Source organism: Chrysochloris asiatica, unplaced genomic scaffold, assembly GCF_000296735.1.
Source record: "Chrysochloris asiatica unplaced genomic scaffold, ChrAsi1.0 scaffold00031, whole genome shotgun sequence".
NCBI classification, from domain to species: domain Eukaryota; kingdom Metazoa; phylum Chordata; class Mammalia; order Afrosoricida; family Chrysochloridae; genus Chrysochloris; species Chrysochloris asiatica.
The window spans coordinates 2507134-2530059 of record NW_006408549.1 but is presented as its reverse complement, the minus strand read 5'-3'; the positions used below and the strand labels follow the sequence as shown (position 1 = coordinate 2530059).

Below are 22926 nucleotides of genomic sequence, written 5' to 3'. Positions count from 1 at the left end.
TGAAAGAGAAAGATCAAGGATGGAGGGTGAATGGAATAAGGTTTCCCAGGGAAATCTTACAGGACAGGCCTTGATGCCCTCAAAAAATTAGCAGAGGTACTATATCATGATAGAAAAAAATTCCTTGGTGCAACTTTCCTGGCTTTTTCTCACCAATGCAGTTTTAAATTTTCTTAATTCTTCTTCCAAATAAGCCCTTGATCATCCTGTATTTGTCAAGAAAACCTATCACTATTACCCCTTTGAAATCCCAAAAATCAGACACCATAATGTTCTCAACTGACCTCTCTGCCTTGAACTTAACTATTCTAGCATATCTTCCTCTGAAGCCGCTGTTTTGATTGAATCTTATGTTTAGAAGGTACCCTAATAAGTCTAAGAGAAAACCCGTCTGGAGTCATCCACTAACCTAAACTCATTTTGTCTGGAATAAAGCCGTGGATGTATGAACTGAAATCCTAGGAGTATCACTTTTTGACTTACCCTCAGATATGAAGAAACTTCAAAAAGTTTGTGGTAAAAATGGAATTAAAAGATAACAAAATTTTCCTATAAATGTTTTAAATTTCTCTCGTATTAAGTTATAGGGAAAAAGAACTCGACTAAGATAGTAGCTATCAAAGAAGGCTCTACAAAGGAAGAAAATCAGGGATGGAACTTAGAAAAAAAGAGGACAATTTAAACTTGTAGCATCCTAGGAAGTTTGTGATGCTGTTTTGTTTTGTTTGTTTTTAAGGAAAGATAATGTATTTCTACTATTTCATAAATGTTAATTCAAACTTTCAAGTAAGATTTTAAGATCATTGAACTTAGGAGCCATATTTTATCATTATTTGCTGTCCATTAAAGAGGTTGTTGTTGTTGTTGTTATTAAGTGGTGTTGAGTCAGTTTCAACTCATAGCGATCCTGTTTAAGTTTTCCAAGGAGAGGAGGGTCTAACTGCAAACATTGTGGTTAGCAGCCCAGTACTTATCCTACAGCGCCACACCAGCAATCCCTTAGAGAGATTAGCAAAGGGCTAAATTGTTAAATTATTTAGTTTAAAAATAAGTTTTACAAAAGGAGGAAGCAGAGCACAAATAATCCAAGATCAGAGTTAAATATCAGTGCTGGATTTACCTAGGTTGCTTTGGATAATTTAGTTAACACTTGATTAACTCAAACTCAAATATACCTAGTTTGAGAGTCACCTTAAAAAATCCTAATTAAAAATACTACAGATAACTAATAATCAGAGGAGGTATGAAAATCTGCACTCCTAATTTTATGCTAATCATGTTTATTTATATGTTATTTTCAAACAAATAGCAATTCATATTTTTATTCTTCACTTAACCAGATTTTATATTCTTTATTTATAAGGAACATTGTGTACCACTGAATTAGTCAAAGAATTGTCTTTCAAGTTTCTCAACAAGACAGGTTTTCAAACACTTTCAATATAGGTACACTGTGGTCTTTCTTAGTGAATTTCAATCCAAATTAGCAAAATAAATTGGAATTATGTAATTCCAATTTATTCCACTTCAGATATCTAAAATTGCAGTCCTTCCTTCTTTTCTTCACATCAATTTCTTTCACAAAGTCAGTCATCTGTCTAGTCACCTTGACACCATCTTCTCTCCTGGACACAAACACCCAGACTTCCTTCACCCTTCAAAATTACTGTCTTTTCTCTGTGAGGTGACTACAGCCACTAGAGGGCAATAAATTTACAAAGATAAATGTATATAACACTTATGACTGAGATTCACACACTAGAAAGCCTCAAAACTGTAGCATCACAAACCCTAAAGCATAAGCAATTAGATTTGAACATGAAAATATATGCTTCAAACTCAAAAATTACCCCATAAATGGCCTATACAGAAGTATAGTAATAATACTCAAAAAATGTTTCCATTTTCTTGAAAAACACAAACAAAATAAATAAGCCCAATTACTTTACAGGTAAGTAGGAATGTTAGAAATGAAGATTTTTTTTTTTTTAATATCACTTTCAGCAAGAAAAGCTAAAAGGGGCAAACAAAAACACAAAAAGAGAGCATGTGCTGGGTGGGTAGAAAAATGAGAACTACTGTCCTTCAGCTCATCAACTACCACAATGAGAAAGGAAGAACACAAAGATTTACCAATTCTTTCTTCTACTGAAAAGCAAAGAAAAAATTACTTCTTTCTTTTTTGGAAAGAGAAAGAATATAGAGATGAACATAACATTTTTTTCCTCACAATTAAATATATGAAAGGAAAAGAAATGGGATAATTGTTCATCTTTGTTCTACCTTTTGCAAAGAATCCAAATTGAAATGAATTTAAGTTACTTTATATTTGTTTATACTGACATTACAAAACTACAACACATATAACATCATTTTTAACAACTGTCATTTTCTTACCCTCATCGGATGTATATCAGCATACGGAGGTTTTCCTTCAGCCATTTCTATAGAAGTGATGCCAAGAGACCAGATATCTGCCACACAGTTATAGCCTATTTCTTGTATTACTTCAGGAGCCATCCAAAATGGAGTACCTATCACAGTATTGCGTTTTGCCATTGTATCCTGCAATAGCATAACACAGACATAATTATAACTTCAGGAACACTATGAAAAGCTTTATGCCAAAATATTCTTCACTGTTGTTGTGTGAAGTGTCATCTTATCGGTTCCAATTCATAGCAACCCTGAATAGGGTTTCCAAGGAGCTGCTGGTGGATTTGAACCACCGACCTTGCAGTTCAAACTGTTTACTCTGTGGTCCAGTGCTTATCGTACATACAGCGTGCCACACACGTTAACATTTTCTTTAAAACCTATGTTAACACTCAAATACAACAGATGATATCTGAAATTAATGCTTTTCCTAAAATGTCAACTAGGTATGACAGAACATTTAGGAATTCTGAAATAACCAAGTCCACATCTAACTTATCTTCATACCTCCATTAACGTCATTAAAGATGGTACTATAGCACAGTGTTACGAATTGGGCTGCTAACGTCAAGGTCAGCAGTTCGAAACTACCAGCTGTTCTACGGGAGAAAGATGAGGCTTTCTGCTCCCGTAAAGATTTGCAGCCTCAGAAACCCTGTGTAGAGTCACGATGAGTCAGAACCGACTCCACAGTACTTAACAACAACAACAACATACCTGGTGTGGCACTGTTGGATAAGCCCTGAACTGCTAACCACAAGGCTGGCAGTTCAAATCCATCAGTGGCTCCTTGGAAATTCTATACTAGGTCTCTATGAGTTGGAACCAACTCAAAAGCAATTGCTAACAAATTCCAATAAAAGCTATAAAAACTAACTGGTGTAATTTCCCTTATAAAGGATTTAAGTATATGAATGACTAGATACATTTTCATATGGATTCCATGTCTCTTATGTTATCTATAAATGAAACAAATAATACTGAAATTATGATTATTTCTCCACAAGAACAATGCAGCTGTCCATTTCTTTCACACACAAAAAAGCTATTAAAGTTTAGTTACAATCATAATTAGACAAATAAGCCAAAAAATGTTTCTAAAAGTATTATACTTACTGTTAACTGACCAGCCACTCCAAAATCTGCCAATTTGGCATGTCCTTCTGTATTAAGGAGAATATTCCCAGCTTTTATATCTCTGTGTATTTTCCTCATAAAGTGCAAATATTCTAGTCCTTTCAATGTAGATTTAAGAATGGTTGCAATTTCATCTTCTGTTAACTGTAAAGTAATATTGAAAAACCATATTGTAACACTATGTTGGATAAATTCTAACAAGAGAACACTGGTAACAAGTAGTTTCCCTAATGACTAGTAAGCCTCTAAGAAAATGCTAAAGGGAAATTTACCAAAGATCTTTTCACCCCATAAATATTATACTTTTTTGTCATACTTTTTATCACTTTTATTACAAATTTTACTAATAAAAAGACCATTAAATTTCTCCTTTTTAAAAACTGTCCATGTCTAAATAATGAGCAAAGTACAAATTTCCTAAGAAATGCCAATGTTCTTGTTGTTGGTAACCAGTGCTGTCACGTCAATTCTGACCCACAGAGACCCTGTATAGGGTTCCAAGTAATGGCTGGTGAGCTTGAATTGCCAACCTGTGGTTCCAGCCAACTTTGCAGTCCAGCGCATTTACCCACAGCACCACACCAGGACTCCAAAAGATGACCAGTAAGTATGTGAAAATACTCGGCATTAAGTCACTGTTGTTGCTAGGTACCATCTAGTCAGTTCCAATTCACAACGACCCTATGTACAACAAAACGAGATGCTGCCTGGTCCTGTGGCATCCTCACGATTGTTGTTATATGTGAGCCCACTGTTGCTGCCACTGTGTCAATCCATCACATTGAGGGTCTCCCTCTTTTTCGCTGACCTTCCAACATAAGTCACTTTGTTGTTGTTGCTAAACTAAGTGCCACTGAGTCAGTTCCAACTCAAAGCGGCCCTGTATAGTGTTTCCACAGAGCAGCTGATGAATTTGAACCAACGACCTTGAGTTCCAACTGACCTTGTGTTTCAGCGCATTATTTGACAGCATCACACCACTAGAGAAATGCAAATCAAAATCACAATAAAATACCTCTTGACACATATAATAAGATGGCTATTACTCTCAACCCAAAAGAACGAAAAATAATAGGCACTAGAAAAGGCATGGAGAAACTGGGTTAATGCACTGGATTGCAAAGTTGGTTTGAACCACATGGTTGGTGGTTCAAGCTCACCAGCTGCTCCTTAGAAACCCTATAAAGGGTCACTATGGGTCGGAACCAACCTGACGGCACTTAACAACAACAACAATGCTATACCAGGAGTCCTGATGTGGCGCTGTGGGATAACACTGGACTGCAAGTTCAGTTTAAGCTGCAAAATTGGCAGTTCAAATTCACCAGTTACTCCTCGGAAACACTATACAAGGTTGCTATGAGCCAGAATTGACTCAAAGGCACTTAACATCAAAAAAACAACAACATGCTATACCAGGAGTCCTGATGTGGTGCTGTGGGTTAATTCACTGCAATAAAACTCACCTCTCACTGTAAGCACAAGTATTAAATGCACCCCAAAAAAATTAGAGGGAAGAGGAACGTCCCAAAAAAAACCAGACAATTCAAATACCCCACAGAGGTAGAATAATAAGGTTACAGTCCATCAATATGGTAGAAACTGAAAACAGAAAGACTACAGAAATGGGAAAGTAACTACAATTAAAAGTTTATTTTCACTGCCACCAGTACCAAAACTGTTCTTGGGCACAGGAGTATGGCTAAAGGCCATTCTCGATTTTCTAGCCAGAGCCCCCCAGGAAAACTATGCAGTACCAAGAGGTGAAAATTCCAGAAAGCTGAGCTAAATAACTTTTTGTGCTTAGATCCAGGAGCAATATTCTTGACTTCATCAAGTTTGTCCCATAAGAATTTTGTTTGGATCTCCTTGCTCTAAAGGGACACTGGTTCCTGACTCATATAAAACTCTTTGAGCCTCCTTTCCCTTGCCCAATGCAGATTTTAAAACACTCGTACCACTCTAAGCCATCTCTCCACACTACACTCCTTAGAGGGTATAAGAATCTTTCTTACTTGTTAAATTCAAGCCAGTGTAAGATGTTGTTGTTGTTAAGTGCCGTCGAGTCGGTTCCGACCCATAGCGACCCTGTACAGGGTTTCCGAGGGTGTAAATCCTTACGGGAGTAGAAAGCCTCATCTTTCTCCCGCGGAGCGACTGGTAGTTTCGAACCGCTGAACTTAAGGTTCGCAGCCCGATTCGTAACCACTACACTACCAGATACCTGATCCCAAATGCCACTTAGTCAACCAACCAAAAATTACCCTGCACCAACTATTTGCTGGGAATACAGCAATGAACAAGATAGGCAATGTGCTTGCTCTCATTGAGCTTACAGTCTACAGTGAAAGATAATTTTAACAATTAAATAGAAAACTAGGGAACACACTTTTGACACATGTGAGGTGGGTAAAAGGTTAAAGTTTAGTAAGCCACACCCCAAATCAAATTCATTGCCATCAAGTCAATTACAACTCACAGTCAACTCCTATACTGGGCTACCAAGACTGCAAATCTATAGGAGAATACAGCCTCATGTTTTTCCCACAGAGTGGCTGCCGGGTTTGAACTGCCAACCTTGAAGTTAGCAGCACAATGCCTAGCCCACAGTGCCACCCAATATAAAACACCCACTGCCATCAACGTGATTCCGACTCATAGCAAGCCTGTATATGGTTTCCAAGGCCGTAAATCTTAATAGAAACAGAAATTCTCACCTCTCCCCTGGAGTGGCTGATGGGTTTGAAATGCCAACACTGAGATTAGCAGCCCAGTGCTTATCCTTCAGCACACCAGTGCTCCTATTTCTATATGACACCTAAGAGACAGGAAAGTGACATTCATGGAAGATTTTACAGGTAATAGGAAACGAGTGTGGAGTCCTGGTGTGGTGCTGTGGGCTAATGTGCCAGACTGCAAAGCCAATTGGACTGCAAGGTCAGCAGTTTAAGCTCACCAGCCGCTCCTCAGAAACCCTATACAGGATTGCTATGGGTCAGACCAACTCGACAGCACTTTACAACAACAACAAGGAAACGAGTGTTGGTTATCTGAAGTATCTCTGGGACTTCAAAGAACTTGTTCTCTATTTTGGACCAATGGTCTGACTTCACGATCCACAGAAAATAAAACACTATGGTCTAAAGCGAAGTTATCCAATATAGCAGCCATGGCCACACAAAATTGAGATATGCCATAAATGTAAAATATATACCAAGGTTCAAGATTTAGTAGCCCCAAAAAAGGAGAACATAAAATATCTCAGTAATCATTTTTATAATGATTACATGTTGAAATTTATTTTTTATGTCCTGGGTTAAGAATGTTTCTAAAATTAGCTTCCCCTGGTTTTGTTTTACTTTCTAATGTCGCTACTAGAACACTGAAAAGTGCATCTACCTGTAGCTCACGTTACGGGTGTCTGCTAGGCAGTGCTGTGTTAGAAGACCAGGCGGTGCAGTGGTCAAGCACTCAACTGGTAACTAAAAGGGCAGTGGTTCAAACTCACCAACTGCTTGCTCCACAGAAGAAAGGAACTGGCGATCTGCTCCCATATTCTACTCTATCCCATCGTGTGTCTGTGAGTCAGAATGGACTGACTTTCGGGCCACACTAATGACAGTGAGAAGGGATGTTTGTTTTGTTCACTGGGCTGTCCAGAATGCCTGGAACAATGCCTAGAATACGTTCACACTTACTTTAATTTCAAAGGGTTTCTCTTACTCATAAACCCAAAATTAATAATAAAACTCTGAGCGAAAAGAAAGAAGAAAAAAAAAAAAAAAGTGATACTACTTTTTTTTTTTTCCAACCAGGAACTGTTAAACTACTTTGCAGAATTTTTTTCAAGCTTAAGGAGTTTAATAATAAGGAAAGTGAGGTCCCGCTTAACACAGTAATTAAATCTTTCTTTGCAAACCCCTTGGTTACAATGACATCTGTTAACCATAAACTATTTCAGAATTTATCTAATGTAAAAAAAAAAAAAAAAAATTTAAGGTAACTTATATAATTTCCCTTGCTTCCTGAGAGATGAGAAACCTTTTATCATTTTAAAAACCTCCAGACTACACCTGAAGTTTTGGCAAATAATGGGTTCTCTCCTTCCTCACAGAGATCACCTAATAACCTAATGAAAGCAGATCTTAACAACAACAGTACTTAACAACAACAATGATTTTATACACTAGCAAGATTTTCACATGAAAGTAGTCTTTTCTTAGTAACTAAATAAATCCACAGAGTCAGCAGTTCAAACACACCAGCTGTTCCTTGGAAATCATATACAGGGTCACTCTGAGTCAGATCTGACTTGACAGCACTTAACAACAACAAATAAATTCACACTAATTTGGACATCCATCTATTAATTCATTCAGCAACTACTTGATTGGCTCTACCATACAACAGATTCTGCACAGGGTGCTGGGCGCAGAGCGCTAAATGGTGCAAAGTCCCAGTCCTCACAAAGCTTACACACAAGAACACCTCAAGTCATAGCTTGTATTTGTCCCCAAATCCGAACGATGGAGAGCACAGACATGAAGCAAATGTCTAGGTTTTAAAGCCCCTCTTTCAGGATAATGCACTGGTCCTCAAGGTTGGTTTGAGCTACAAGGTCAGCGGTTCAAACTCACAGGCCATTCCCTGGAAACCTATACAGTCAAGGTCAAGTAATACAGCCTTCCGAAAGGATTACAACTCAATGTAAAGAAAATAAACTTCCATAAAACTGGACCAATAAGCAGCATCATGATAAATGGAGAAAAGTTTGAAGTTGCTAAGAATTTTATCTTACTTGAATACAGAATCAAAGCTCATGGCAGCAGCAATCAAGAAACCAAAGGACATAATGCACTGGACAAATCTGCTGCAAATGTCCTCTTGAGAGTATTAAAGAACTTTTTCAGTACTAAATTGTGCTTGACCAAACCATGGTATTTTCAGTGGTCTTATGTGCATGTGAAAGCTGGACAATGAATAAGAAAGAAGGGAGAAGAATTAATGTATTTGAATTATAGTGTTGGCAAAGAATACTGAAAATACGATGGGCTCCCAGGAGAACAAACAAATCCATCTCAGAAGTACTGTCTGAATGCTCCTTAGAAATGATGTTGAGAAGACTTGGGTTCACATAGTTTGGACATGTCATCAGGAGGGACTAATTTTTGGAAAAGGACATGTTTGATACAGGGCCACTGAAAAAGAGGGAGACACCCCCACACAAATACAACGAGGTACACTGACAGGGAAAGTAACAATGATCTCACACAAAACAACTGTGAAGATGGTGTACGAGTGGGCAGTGTTGAATATTCTTCAGGGATGGGTTAGAGATGGAAACATGCCCTCAGAGTGTATTTATTTACTTTGATGTCAATATGTTAACAAATAGCTTCACATTTGAAATTCTTGTTTAATAACATTTTCTATTATTTTGTAGTATATATATATATATATACAGTGTGCCGTGGAGTCGGTTCCAACTCATAATGACCCTGTACAGGATTTCCAAGGCTGTAAATCTTTACAGGAGCAGAAATCCTCATCTTTCTCCCATGAAACAGCTGGTAGTTTCCAACTGCTGAACTTGCAGTTTGCAGCCCGATTCGTAACCACTATGCTACCAGAGCTCCTATATATATATATACACATACATGTACATATTCATAGAGAGAAAGAGAGAGAGAAGAAAAAGAAGAAGAAACTTGATACAGGTCACATGAGTCGGAACCACACTTGGGCACTTAACAAATTGCATCATACTTTCCTCCATTTAGTAGTAAATACCTACCCCTACCTCAAGGGGTTAATGTCCTCTTATTCACTTTATAGCATCCCCTAATCAAATAAGGTACAATGTACTAGCTCTTCTACTAGTACACAGACAAGCCTGAATTTCAAATTATTTGTGGTGTAGCATTATGTTAACAACCATTTGTAAGTTGAGGCCCAAATGAAGGATTTGCATTTAAGCCTTGCAACTTCAATTATGAAATTAGAAGTTTCTATTCTTCAATAAAAGAATTTTAAACTATAGTGAAGAAAGAAACATTTTCTAGAATATAGAGGCTAAATGTTGTCTTAGGTTACTGTATTATTTTAAAGTATATATAGAGTATTTTATGAGATCATCAGAACACAATTAAGCAGAAACACATATAATATCCCCACTTTAGGAATCAGTAAACAAATCCAGAGACATTAACTAATCTGCTGAATGTTACAAAACTATTAAGAGCTACAGTCCATATGTGAATTCATGTCTTCTGGCTTTACAATCAATACTTGCTTCTGTCACACCAGTGTCAGATGTCATAAACGCGAATGTCTGAATATAAGAAAATAGGTTGCACAGTTTGTCCCAAAGATAATATTCAAAATATTTGACAGTAAGTAAAGATAATGGCTAATCAAAACTGTCACTAGCCACAATATCAACCAGTCAGAACAGCCACCAGCAGAGCAAATATCACCCATAAACAAACAATACATCTAAATACCAGCCCTAGGATCACTAAGAGTTGCAACTACCTTGACAGCAATGGGTCTGGACTTCTTTGGTGTCATTTGTAGAGGACCTGCCCTATCTTCAGCATTCAAATATAAGTCATTTCAAGTGGTGTGTCCCCCAAATTAAACAAGTATATACCAGAGGGTGCGGGGAAAGGTAGAATCTCCACTGAGTGGTTTCCAACCAGTCTGGACAAGGCTGAAGAAAGGAAATGGGATAAGACTTGTGGTTATTGTGGTTCAATAGTGGTTCAGTAGTGAATAATTGCTATCAGGACTGACTGTGACTGTTGCAAATGTAAAGGTAAACGTTTTGTAATAAAAGGAGAGGAGTAATTGATTTTGCAGTCTAGGAACGGAAGACCCTAGGACCATCAAAGAAGAAGAGCAGAGTGTGGGACCCTACCCAGAGAAGCATGGATGCCAGAGATGGAGGCAGAGACAGAGAGATGGAGAGGCTGGGGGCTCTAGACTCAAGGAGGGAGAGGGGCTGTGTGCTGACAGCAGGAGGAGCAGGATTGCGGGGTGTGCCCTTTGGTTGTTTGATGATTCATGGAGGGGATTGTAATCATAGCAATGAAACGAAATACATAGGATGAATGTAAAGCTGATGTTCTCCTGTGTAAACTAACACTCAATTCACAATAAAAACTTAAAAAAAAAAAAAAAGTATACATGTTAGTGACCTCTGCAAGTAAGCTGAGTCACATGATTCTAAAAGCAAGACTATTAACACAATATTGTCGTAGGATTTTACCCTATGCCCAAGAGACCAGAAACCTGCGTGGCCCTGCACCGTCCTCACAATCACTGCTACGTTTGTTCCCACTATTGCAGTCACTGTGTCCATCAAGCTCACTGGTGCCTCCTTCTTTTCCATTGACCCTCTAACTTTACCAAGCCCTTTTCCAGGGACTGGTGGTTTTATGAGTATTTTAGATGCTTAATCCATTAAGATAAATATTTTTAAATATTTAAATAAAAACTAAAATAATCAGGATGGTTATCAAATAGCTTTTGTTGTTAAGTGTTGTTGAGTTGGTTCTAATTCACACTGACACGATATAGGATTTCTAAGAAGCAGCTTTGGTTTGAACTTCTATGTGGGTCAACAGCCCAGTGCTTATCCTATAGTAGTACCACACCATAATTAGGTGGGAGGAATAATTTTAAGTAAACAAAGTAACCAAAGAATTACAAGACTCTAGTTAGCTTCACAGACTAGGAAGAAAAGCCTGGTGATGGATTTCCAAAATTCAGTCCCAGGAAACTCTATGGGATATAGTAGCCCACTCCCATCAGGCATAGAGCTACCATGATAGTCAGGGGCAGACTCACGGGCAACTAACAACAACAACAACAACAACGTCAACAATTAATTGTGTCTACATAAAAACTATCGACTTAGAAAACTTACGAAACTACCTACATCAAACACAGTAAGATATTTGGTGTATAAAAGCATTTAAAACATAAAGAGTGCCAAAAAATCCTTCAGAAAAATCCCCAATAAATAGGCAAAAGAAATTAATATACAATTTATGAAACTAAAAATAGAGTCGGTTAGCATACATGGAAAGTATTAAACTGTACTAAAAAAAGCAAATTGAAACAATGAGGTACCAATTATAAAAGCATCCCATATGTTCACACTGATGCGAAGGGTAAACAGCACATGTGTGGCAGACAAGAACGGTATTAAGTATAAAAGTATTCTAAGAAAGCATAAGCATTTTCCAAATTTCCTAGCTAACATTCATCCACTGAGAAAACACTGATTGAACATATGCTGTATGTTAAATAAAAGGATTTCTAACCTAACTTAATGCAGTTCCAACCTAGCCTGACAGACAGACTTACAAACTACTGCAAAATGCATTTTCAAAGTGAAGTGGAAACATAAAGGAAGAGGAATTAAGTACGGAAGGAAAAGAGAAAGTAGTATTAAAACTAGACTTTGAATAAGAAAAATAGTTCATCAACCAGAGAAAAGAAAGGGCACTATCAATAGAGTAATGATCTTAGGAATATAAATGTAAAGAACCCTGATAGACTAGTGGGTTAGAACTAGACAGCTTTCTGCTCCCAGAAACATTCACAGGCTTAGAAACTCTATACAGGGTTGCTGTGAGTCAGAACTGACTCCACAGCACACAATCACCACCAACACCACCATACAATAAACACAGGACTGTAAACCACAAGGTTGGTGGTTCAAGCCCACCAGCTGCTTCTTGGGAGAAAGATGAGCCTTTTTGCTCTCACAAAAATTTACAGGGTGGCTATGAGTTGAGGACACTTAACAACAACAGTTCTGAAACAGCAATGGGAAACTAGTTAACGTCCAAATTATTTTTTTTTTCTATCAGGAAAGAAGGAAAAGTAAAGAACCAAATTTCAGCTCTGTGGTGAAATGCAGATGAATCTTCGCAAATTTGGAGGAATAAATATTCACCGTATCTCTTTTCAATCTCAATGGTATCAAATAAACTTTGGACAAGGGCAACACATCTATTTCTAGAGTTCACTCACTATAAGTACTGTGGAGAGGAAGGGAAAGACGGGAATGGGAAGTGCATACAGTATTTACTGACTCTGATTTGGATATCTGTATCATGTTTATTTCAAGTCCTTTAAACACACTTTGACATTTTATTATTTAAAAAAAAAACTTTTAAAGTCATTTTCCTGAATAGATGAATTTTTGTTTCCAAACTTTTAAACATTTTAAAAGTTTACTTATGTTGTTGTTAGGTGACATCGAGTCGGTACTGACTCATAGCGACTCTATGAAACGCTGCCCGGTCCTGGGCCAACCTCATAATTGTTGCCATGCTTGAACCCACTGATGCTGCCATTTTGCCAATCCATCTCACTGGGGGTCTTCCTCTTTTTCTCTGACTCCTCTTTTTCTCTGACCCTCCACCTTACCAAACATGATATCATACTTCTCCAGCGACTGGTCCCTCCTGACAAAAGTAATTAGGACTTCTGGTGTTGTGCTGTGGGGATCAGCACTGGACTGTGAATCACAATGTCAGTAGTTCAAACCCACCAGCTTCTCCTCAGAAACCCTGTACAGTGTCACTATGAGTAGGAACCCACTTGACAGCACTTAACAACAACAACAACAATTACCAAAAGTAGCTAGATCTTTATTGGGTAACAGCAGCATTTCTTTCCATTACTATTTAAAATCAAAAGCATTTTTTTCCTATAATTTCTGTAATTAAGACTTTTCAACAGTTCAGATAAGCTCTTACCCAGCTATTTCAAAATGATTAGGTTTATACTGGAAATGTGTAAGGGGGGGGGGAATACAGAAGAGAATATTTGCTTTATACAGTTGATGAAAAACTCTTAGATGCATTCTCAAACTACAACCCAACATTGCTTTTAGCAATATTTGTCAAGAATCCCTTTAAACTAAAATTCTATCGACAGAGTATTTGTGGATTTCATTAGGTTATCTTCAATGCATTACAGATTTAATTTCATTTGTCACTATGCAAATGGGACAATGTCACTTGAAAATCATTAGTATCACATTTTATCATCTATTTAACAAAGCAAAAACAAAACCAAAAAAGGACGGCAGGAGAGAATAAACCATGAATGAAATACTCAGCAATCAAGGAAGGAAACAAGACTTTTATAGCTGAGCTAATACATTAAAAGACGGAAGTCTACATCTGGTTTCAATATTGGTATGAATTCACTGGCAAATTTAAAAAGAATCTCATTGTACAAAAACAAAAAGATGGTTTTGATAGGCTTTAGTCCTCTGGTTGCTTTTGTTTCTAGAGTCATATGATTAGTATAATAATATGATACATTTAATATGTCACTGAGTATATGGTTTTGATAAAACTACACCCACCAACTTGTCTCCGGGGCACATGAACAAACCGTTTTAAAATACACACATTGCTTTAATGTTTTTATGTCAGTAAAAATGAATTCAAATGAGGTTTTTCTAAGTTCATACAAAATTAAGAATTTTAATTGTCTAAAGATGAATCTTTGGCCATCTTAGCTAAGCTCCACCTTTTTGGCATAATTATTAATGCATATAAAACAATGCATTCAATCTTATATTTTGTATTTATTTTTAAAACTGTAACCAAGCTCACTGCCATCAAGTCGATTCCAACTCACAGGGGCCCTATATAGAATTTCCAAGACTATATATCTTTACAGGAGCAGAAAGCCTCATCTTTCTTCCAAGGAGTGGCTTGTGGATTCAAACTGCCGACCGTGTGATTAACAGTTCAGTGCTTATCCTACAACACCACCAGGGGTTCTTTAGTTCGAGAGTGAGTCAACAATTATCCATACTCTGGCTGCAGAATTTACTTTAATCAACTTTTAGAAAAGACAAATATATCATTTTTTAACATAATCTCCTTGCTTTTCAATACCCTTTGTCCAGTTGTCAACAAGCTTTCCTATTCCCTTATTAAAAAATGTTCTAGGCTGAACTGCAAATCACAAATGCACTGCTGTCTTCACTTCATCAAAGGCGAATTTTTTACTTCAAAGGACTGCTTTTAGGGACCCCAACAGGTAAAAGTCCCATGGAGCAAGATCAGGACTAAAGGGAGGATGCGTTAGCACCTCAAAATGTAGTTTTTGCAGACTGTCAACAGAATGGTCACAGGTATGGGGACGTGCATTATCATACAAGATCACAACACCCCTGGAAAGCAGTCTTCTGTGTTTCATCCAAAATTTAGGCTTCAGCTCTTTAGTGAGTGTCTCACTGTGATGAGAACTGTTGACTGTTGAACCTTTTCCTTGATGCTGTTCCAATACTGGCCCTTGAGAAGCCCAGAAACTAAAAGCATCAATTTTCCAGCTGATGGTTGACTTCTGAACTTTTTCTTGGTTGGCAATTGAGGATGTTTCCATTCCAGACTGCCCTTTACTCTCAAGCTCATAGTGATGAATTCATGTCTCATCACCAGTAGCAATGATTTTAGGGAAACTTGTTACCTTCCTTCAAGTGTCAGTCCAAATTTTGTTTGCAGATGTCCACGTTCACACCTACACAGCAGTGACCTTGAACGGAAAGCACTGATAAGACAGTGCAGTCAACAGAAGTTTTCATATAAGCAGAGTGAGGATAATTTTTGACTCACCCTTGTACACATCTAGCAGATTTTAACAATACAAAAAGAAAGAGAGAAAGACACTACTTCCCTTCTCAAGCACCAAACAAAGAGATATTTTTGTTAGGTGCCAACGAGTCAGTTCCGACTCATAGCGACCCTGTGAATGAAACTCTGCCTGGTTGTGCACCATCCTCACAACTGCTGTTAATATTTGAACCCATTGCTACTGCTACTGAGTCAATCCATATCACTGGGGTGTTCTTTTTCACTACCCTCCAGTCTACCAATCATGATGTCATTTCTCTAGGTTCTGGTCCTTCCTGATAACATGTCCAAAGTAAGAGAAATGATGTCACACCATCCTCGCTTCTAAGGGGCATTCTGGCTGTACTTTTTTAAGATAGATTTGTTTGCTCTTCTGGCAGGCCATGGTTAATTTCAACATTCTTTGCCAACACCATAACTCCATGCATCAATTCTTTAACGGTCTTCCTTACTCACTGTTCAAATTTCACATATTATTGAAATTTCCATGGCTTAAGTCAGGCACATTTTAGTTCTTAAACTGGCATCTTTTGATTTTTAGCACCTTCAAGAGGTCTTTTGCAGCAGATTTGCTTAATGTAGTACATCATATGATTTCCTGACCGCTGCTTCCTCGAGTGTTGATTGTGCATCCAAACAAAATGAAGGCTTGACCACTTCAATCCTTTTCATGTTATTTATTGGTTCAGTTGTGAGGAGCAATTCATACTGAAAGCTGTAGTCTTTAATACTCATCTAGACAGAGAACTGTAAATTTTTGTTATAAAATGTTAAGTTTCCACTTTTCACGGAGGCTTTACATAAGGTCTTGGAAACCATTTGACCAAGACTCAACAAGATAATTCTGAATCAAATCCTACCTTTTTAAAGACATCACCCTTGATTTCCCACACCAGGATTTATCTGTTCAGTGATAATGATGGTGACAACAGAAGCTTACATTTACTGAGGTCCCTGAATAGTATAAATGGTGAAGCACTAGCCAGAAGGCTGACAGTCGAACCCACCCAGAGATATCTCAGAAGACAGACCTGGTAGTCTGCTTGTAAAGGTCACAGATTTGAAAACGTTATGGAGTAGCTCTACTCTACACACATCAGTTCAACATGAGTTGGAATAGACTCGACCACAACTACCAACAGCTCTATGCCAATCACTCTGCAAGTATCATTTAATATCCAAAACAGCCACAGAAGGAAGACACTAACAAGAGTTTACTGAAAGCCTGTTACACAGTTCTTCATAATGCTCAGAATGCAGTGGAAAAGGAAAGTCACAGAAACAAATATTCACCATACCAATCAATGCCTATAAGAACAGCAACAGCCAAAGGAATACACCAGGAGAGCAGTTCGCAACAGTGATCAGGCATCCCAGCCAGTACTCCTGAAATAAAATCCAACCCGCCGAAGAGAATTTGACTGCCTTGACTTATGTGGTCACTACCTGCATCCATAATAACCTCACCATTCTCTTCACTCAGGGCAAGCTTACAGAGAAGGCAGCTTTTGAAATAATGCTCAAAGAATAAACAAAACTTGTCAGGTGACCAAAGAAGGAAGGAAACACTAGGTATGTCAAAGGCAATGAGGCATGCAAATATATGAAGCCCAGTACTTAGGGACAGTTCTTTATGTTGTGTGATGTAATTGAAATACCATTTTAAATGCAATTGGAAGGTAAGTCTTATTTGCCTACAAAATTTTAAGTGAAATATGGCATGATCATATCTGAACTTTCAGAAAGAAAATTCTGAGAGCACAGCATCAGAACCTGTTGTTGTTAAGAGCCGTCGAGTTGGTTCCAACTCACAGCAACCCCACGTGACAGAGGAGAATTGGCCCATAGGGTTGTCTAGGCCATAAACTTTACAGAAGCAGATCACCAGGTCTGTCTCTCACAGACCTGCTGGATGGCTTGGCACCATCAATTTTTCAGTTAGCAACAGAGCACTTAACCGCTGCACCACCAAGGCTCCTTTGTTGTTGTTTAGTGCCATTGAGTTAGTTCTGATTCATAGTGACCTTGTATAGGGTTTCCAAGGAGTTGCTGGTAGGCTTGAACTATGGACCTTGTGGTTAGCAGTCCAGTGCTTATCCTACCTACAGTGCCACATCAAGGAGTCTGAGCAGTCATATAACCTTGCTTAAATTTGCAAGGGAAATGTCTATGGTGGAATTAACAATGGATACCTTACAGAAAATTTAAAAAGGATAAATAAGAGTCAGCAGATACAGAAAAGGAGGAAAGCAAAATCCATACCTCTTCCATACTTTAGGTAGACTCAGACCAGATACATTTTGTTCTGTTGTACATTTAAGGTCACCAGCAGTCAGAGTCAACTTGGCGGCAACTAACAGCCCTGAAGCCTACTTACAGTCTTTTTCCACAACTGAAATTGTCTTAGCAATAAAAGTTCATATATGGGTTAGGTAGCACCCTCCCACAGCTTCCCCGCCGCAAAATAAAGGTTATTAAAAATGGACTTTGATCGAGTAACTCCAGTTCTTAAAATGTACCCAATAACCATAACAATAGAAGTATACTAATACATACATACAAAAGTTTTCTGCAGCTTTATATATAACAACAACAACAAAAAAAAAAACTGAAAAGTTGGGATCATTTTATGTAAAGGACTGGAAAAAAGAAAACTTCTGTTACATAAACATACGAGCTGTATGCACTGGTATGGGAATACTTATAAGATATATCAGTAGTTAAAAAAGAAAACAGGCAAAGTATAGAACACCAAATAAAGTGCGAACCTCTTACATAAACAAGATACAGATATACACATGTGCTGAAAGAACCCACAAGAAATTTAACTGACATTACCTCAGGGAAGTAAAATTAAGGGTGAGGTGTGGAGACAATAATGTCCTCTTTACCCTTTTGCACTGTTTGGAGTTTTTGCCATGTGCACATATTACTTTTATTCTCTTTTTTTAATTTATGTAATTAAAAGTAGGAGGAGGGGAGTCCACAAACTTTGGTATGAAACACAAAGAATTATGCAATCTGATTTTAAAATATCTCCATCTAAAACTGCTAAAATTAGAGATTTGCCCCCCAAAACTAAACTTCCATTTCTGGAAAAGTAACTCGTACATTTTGTATTTCCTAAAATTAAACAGCGCAGTGACTTCACAGCATAAGTGCTGAACTGAACCATAAGATTGGCAGTTGGAGCATACCAGTCACTCTGGGAGAAAGATGAGGTGCTTTCTGTTCCCACAAAAGATTTAACGCCTCAGTAACCTTATATAGGAGTTGCTATGAGTCAGAACTGACTCCACAGCACTTAACAACAACTAGATTAAACAAGACTTTAGTGGGTAAGACACCTGAGCCCATGGACAAGGCCATAGCTACAGAGGGCTAGAGCTGAGAGGGAAGCATCCAGCTAATATGAAGTGAGAGGAGACGCACAAGAACACCTAAGCTTGCAAATAGTACCTAGCTTCGATGGCTTGATAATCAGAACTCAATTAGAGGAAGAAAAACAAAACAGTTTTTGATAAAAGAAAGGAGGGTAAATTGCTACAATTTGATAAACTTGACCTACATTCATGGACATAATAGCTCAAAAGTAGTAGTTCAAAATACCAACAGATAACTGATGGTACATGGTGGGGATTATAATCTTTGTAATTAAACAAAGTATATGACTTGTTGAATGTAAAACTGATGATCTGCCCTGTAAACTTTCACTCAATTCACAATAAAAACTTTAAAAAAAAAAAAATGTTATCAACAGAGAGGGAAGGAGTTTTCACACCAATTATCAATGCTATCCCCTCTGTGTAAAGGGTAGACAGAGACGGGCAACATTGTCCACCTAAAATGAGGGGGCCATAAAGGCATGAAGTGACTGGCTTACAAGGCTTCAAGAGGGAGTTTAGTTTAATAGTGTGTGGGGGAAGATAGAGTTCCCACTGAATAGTTTTCATCTAGTCTAGAGGAGTCTGGTAAAAAGAGATGAGGATAAGATTCTTATGATTCAATAGTGAGTAACTGTTACCATGACTAATTGCAACTTTCACAATTGTAAAGGTAGAAGTTTTATAACAAAACCTGGGGAGTAATCTTACAGTCCAGAAACAGAGGATCTGTTTCCACAAGAGATGGATGCAGAGATGGGGACATGGAGACAGGGAGCAGCTGGGGACTCTAGATTCATGGAAGGAGAGGGGCTGAGAGGTGGTGGCCAGGAGGCAGACTTGCAGAATGTGCCCTTTGGTGGTGCAAATTATTATATATGCCTGAGTGTTTAAAAAAAGAGAGAGAGAGAAAACAAATGGAGAGAAATACTGTTAACTGATGGTACATGGTGGTGGTGTGCTGTGGAGTCAGTTCCGACTCATAGTGACCCTGCATAGGGTTTCCGAGGCTGTAAATCTTTATGGGAGCAGAAAGCCTCATCTTTCTCCCATGGAACAGCTGGTAGTTACAAACCAGCTGACCTTGAGGTTAGCAGCCCGACTCGTAACCACTATGCTACTAAAGCTCCTTACATGGAGCGGATTATAATCATTGAAATGAAATAAAGTATATGATTTATTGAATGTAAAACTGATAATCTGCCCTGTAAACTTTCTTTCAATTCACAATAAAAACTTTAAAAAAAAAGACACAATGATCTCTATATGTTTTTCTAATGCTAAAGAATGTATAATAATTATTTTAATAAATCATAAAATTCTTAAATCATTAGTAATTAAAAACTAAATATCATTTAAAATCTTTTTTCCTGTAAGTAATTAAATAGCAATTTATAATTATATAGATCTTTACAGCTTACAAAATGCTCTAATATTTGTCACCTCCTTTTGTTCTTCAGAATAAAACACTGAGGTAGGTAAGGCAAGTAATACAATATAAGACCCATTTTAGGATTAAGAATCTGAAGTATAAAGGAGTTACACAATGTACCTAGCTAGGGTCACTGAGCCAATAAGTAACAACCCAGGCCCGGAATCCTTGGTTTTCTGACTCCACATTCAGGGATTCTTACATTAAACCACATTACTACGAATAACCACTGTTAAGATGTGCTCTGGGTCAAATTATGACAGACAGGGAGGGCAGGCAGCACTATGTGACAGGTGGTCTGCCTTGACAGAATGTGCCAATATAAAAATAAAGCATCTGAAGGTGGGTCTGACTGACGAAAAGGAAACAGAACTGGGAGACATGCCAAGAAGAATACCAACTAAGGTGAGGACTGGGCAACTTACCAATAATGGAAGCCAAGGAAATGCCTTTGTAAGCTTAACTGACTTAGTTAAGGTAGAAGGGAAAGTCTATTTTGGGAGGATATATTGTAATGTGGAAAAATCATAAAGAAAAGTGTTTATAATCCAATCAAAATATTTAGAAAGGATGTAATGAAGCATAAAGTACTTAATCAGAGATTAAGATGTAACACATGATTGCTATGAAAATTCTATAATGCATGAACATGTGACAGCTGCATTATTAAGAAGCAAGTGTGAAGGACACAGAACTCAATCTCACCTCATTGTTGTTGTTGTTGATAGGTGCCACTGAGTCAGTACCAGTACCAACTCATAGACCTTAGAAGACACCAAAGAGATGCAAATACCACTTTCTACATAATTCACTTTCCCAGAATTCTAGGTATAGCAGTGATCAGCAGTACCTGCTCAGTGTAAGAAACTTGTGAGAGAAGGGAGATGGCAGACATCAACCATCCTAGTCCAAAGGGGAACTATGCATCTATGGTCCCAGTAAGTACTTTCCAGGAGAATTCTTACAGCAAACTTTCACTACCGACATGATACCACAGGAAAATCCATGGGACACTTGGTCTTTATCTAAATTCTTTCACTGTGACAGAAGAAAGAAAGATTGTGGACCCCACAACTTTGACTTTTCACAATCATTTATACAGACAGACACAAGACTCTGGCCAGACTATGACTCTTTTCCAGTGGACTTCAGAAATGGTGTAATAACCCAGAGAGTTGCTGGGAGAGTTTATATGAAAAAGAAATCAACATAAAGGAAGCAAGCCTAGAAATGAATTCAAGTAATACCTTTTACCCTGAAACAAGCCACACATAAAACCAACTCTGCAAAATCTTTTCAGTTATATGAGCAATAAATTCCCTTTTTGACTGAAGTCAGCTAAAAAGGAATTTTCTGTAACTCATAACACCAAGAGTTGAAATTCATGCAATAAACTTGAAGCCAACTATCAAGGAGAAGGGAAGCTACTGAAAATGAGGTACATATCAAGCATAAACTACTGACCAACTCTAGAAAAGCTAGAGGTTATTCCATACATATAAAAGCGTGACAATTCTAAAGCTCTTTTTTGCATCCCCAACTAAAAGGGATGATAAAGAGAAAGGGAAGTAGGATAAATATGTCTTTTAAAAGAAGCTTACACACTTAAAAAACAAAAAGTCTCCATTTTTGCTTCATTTTCTTAGTACTACTTCCCCATAGTTAACACTCACTTCAAATTGTATTAATACTGAGTTTAGATTGATCATTTTACAGATGTTTCCATTTCCAGTCCTTTTTATGACCAAAACCCTTGCTAAAAATCAATGGTTTGGAGAAACCTGAGAAATAAGTAGCAATCTCTGAAATATTTAAATCTCAGAAGTAATACTGAAGCTTACATGTAAGGCTTTTACTGAGCATTTATCAAGCGTCATATTCCAACCACTTTACAGCTTTACAGCCTGAATACCCCCAGTCCCTCTCTCTATGGAAAAAGAATGCATACATTTAATGGGGTTCTCAGGTATTCAGAATGAGGGGGAAATTATCTGGAAAAATCAACAGCAACTCAGTAACTCATTCCACCCACCTCTAAAAGAGAGGATTGAAAGTATAATATATCCAAGGTTTTAAACAATAAAAACTTTATGGGATTCTTCCAAAATATAAAAACACACAAATCTTCACACACACAAAGTACATAAATTAGGAAACAAAACTAGAATACTTTAGCCATTATTATATACAAAGGGGGCAGAGAGAGGTTGTCTTTCATGAAATCTGGATTGCACATGTCTGGCAAAAAAAAAAAAAGATTAATAATCTATCACAAAACCCCATAACTAGTGATTTAAAATGAAAGCTTTCACTACTTACACCATATGTAAATATACATATATACAAGCTGCTTATCCCTTGATCTGCAGAAAAAGAGAACTGATACTCTACTGTGAAAATGGTTGGTGGGTAGACATTTCAAATCCGTTCCCACATTAAAAGATTCCTGAAAAAGAGATCAGAAGACAACAGAAAAGCCCTCAATATATATGGAGTTATAAATCCTGAATGAACTAGTATCTATTACACAAAGGGGAAACATGCAACAAAGTGACTGAGAAAGTCAAACATGAATTAGTCTAATAACACAAAGGCAAATAGAAACTCCAAAGGCACTTTATGGAATAAGAATTCAAATATATCAAAAAGATGCCTATTAAGAATAAGATAATATTAAACTTTCAAATTCCAAATAAACCATGAAAAAAAAATTGTTAGCTTCAAGAAGCATATAACATTAAGGCAAATATATTTTTGAAATACAGGGGGAAAAAAAACCCAAACCACCCACTATAAGGAGCTTTGGTAGCGTAGTGGTTACGAATTGGGCTGCAAACCTTAAGGACAGCAGTTCAAAACTACCAGC

The 22926-nt window shown here is 37.5% G+C and overlaps 1 protein-coding gene across 1 annotated transcript in view; it reads right to left on the bottom strand.

The window, feature by feature from the left end:
- Positions 1-22926, bottom strand: part of STK3 (serine/threonine kinase 3) — a 370424-nt gene that overhangs the window by 289114 nt on the left and 58384 nt on the right. The window contains exons 5-6 of the mRNA XM_006859252.1: positions 3553-3717; positions 2398-2565 (exon numbers count right to left, since the gene is read on the bottom strand). Of these exons, the coding sequence (XP_006859314.1) occupies positions 2398-2565; positions 3553-3717 (333 nt within the window). The remainder of the gene's footprint in view (positions 1-2397; positions 2566-3552; positions 3718-22926) is intronic.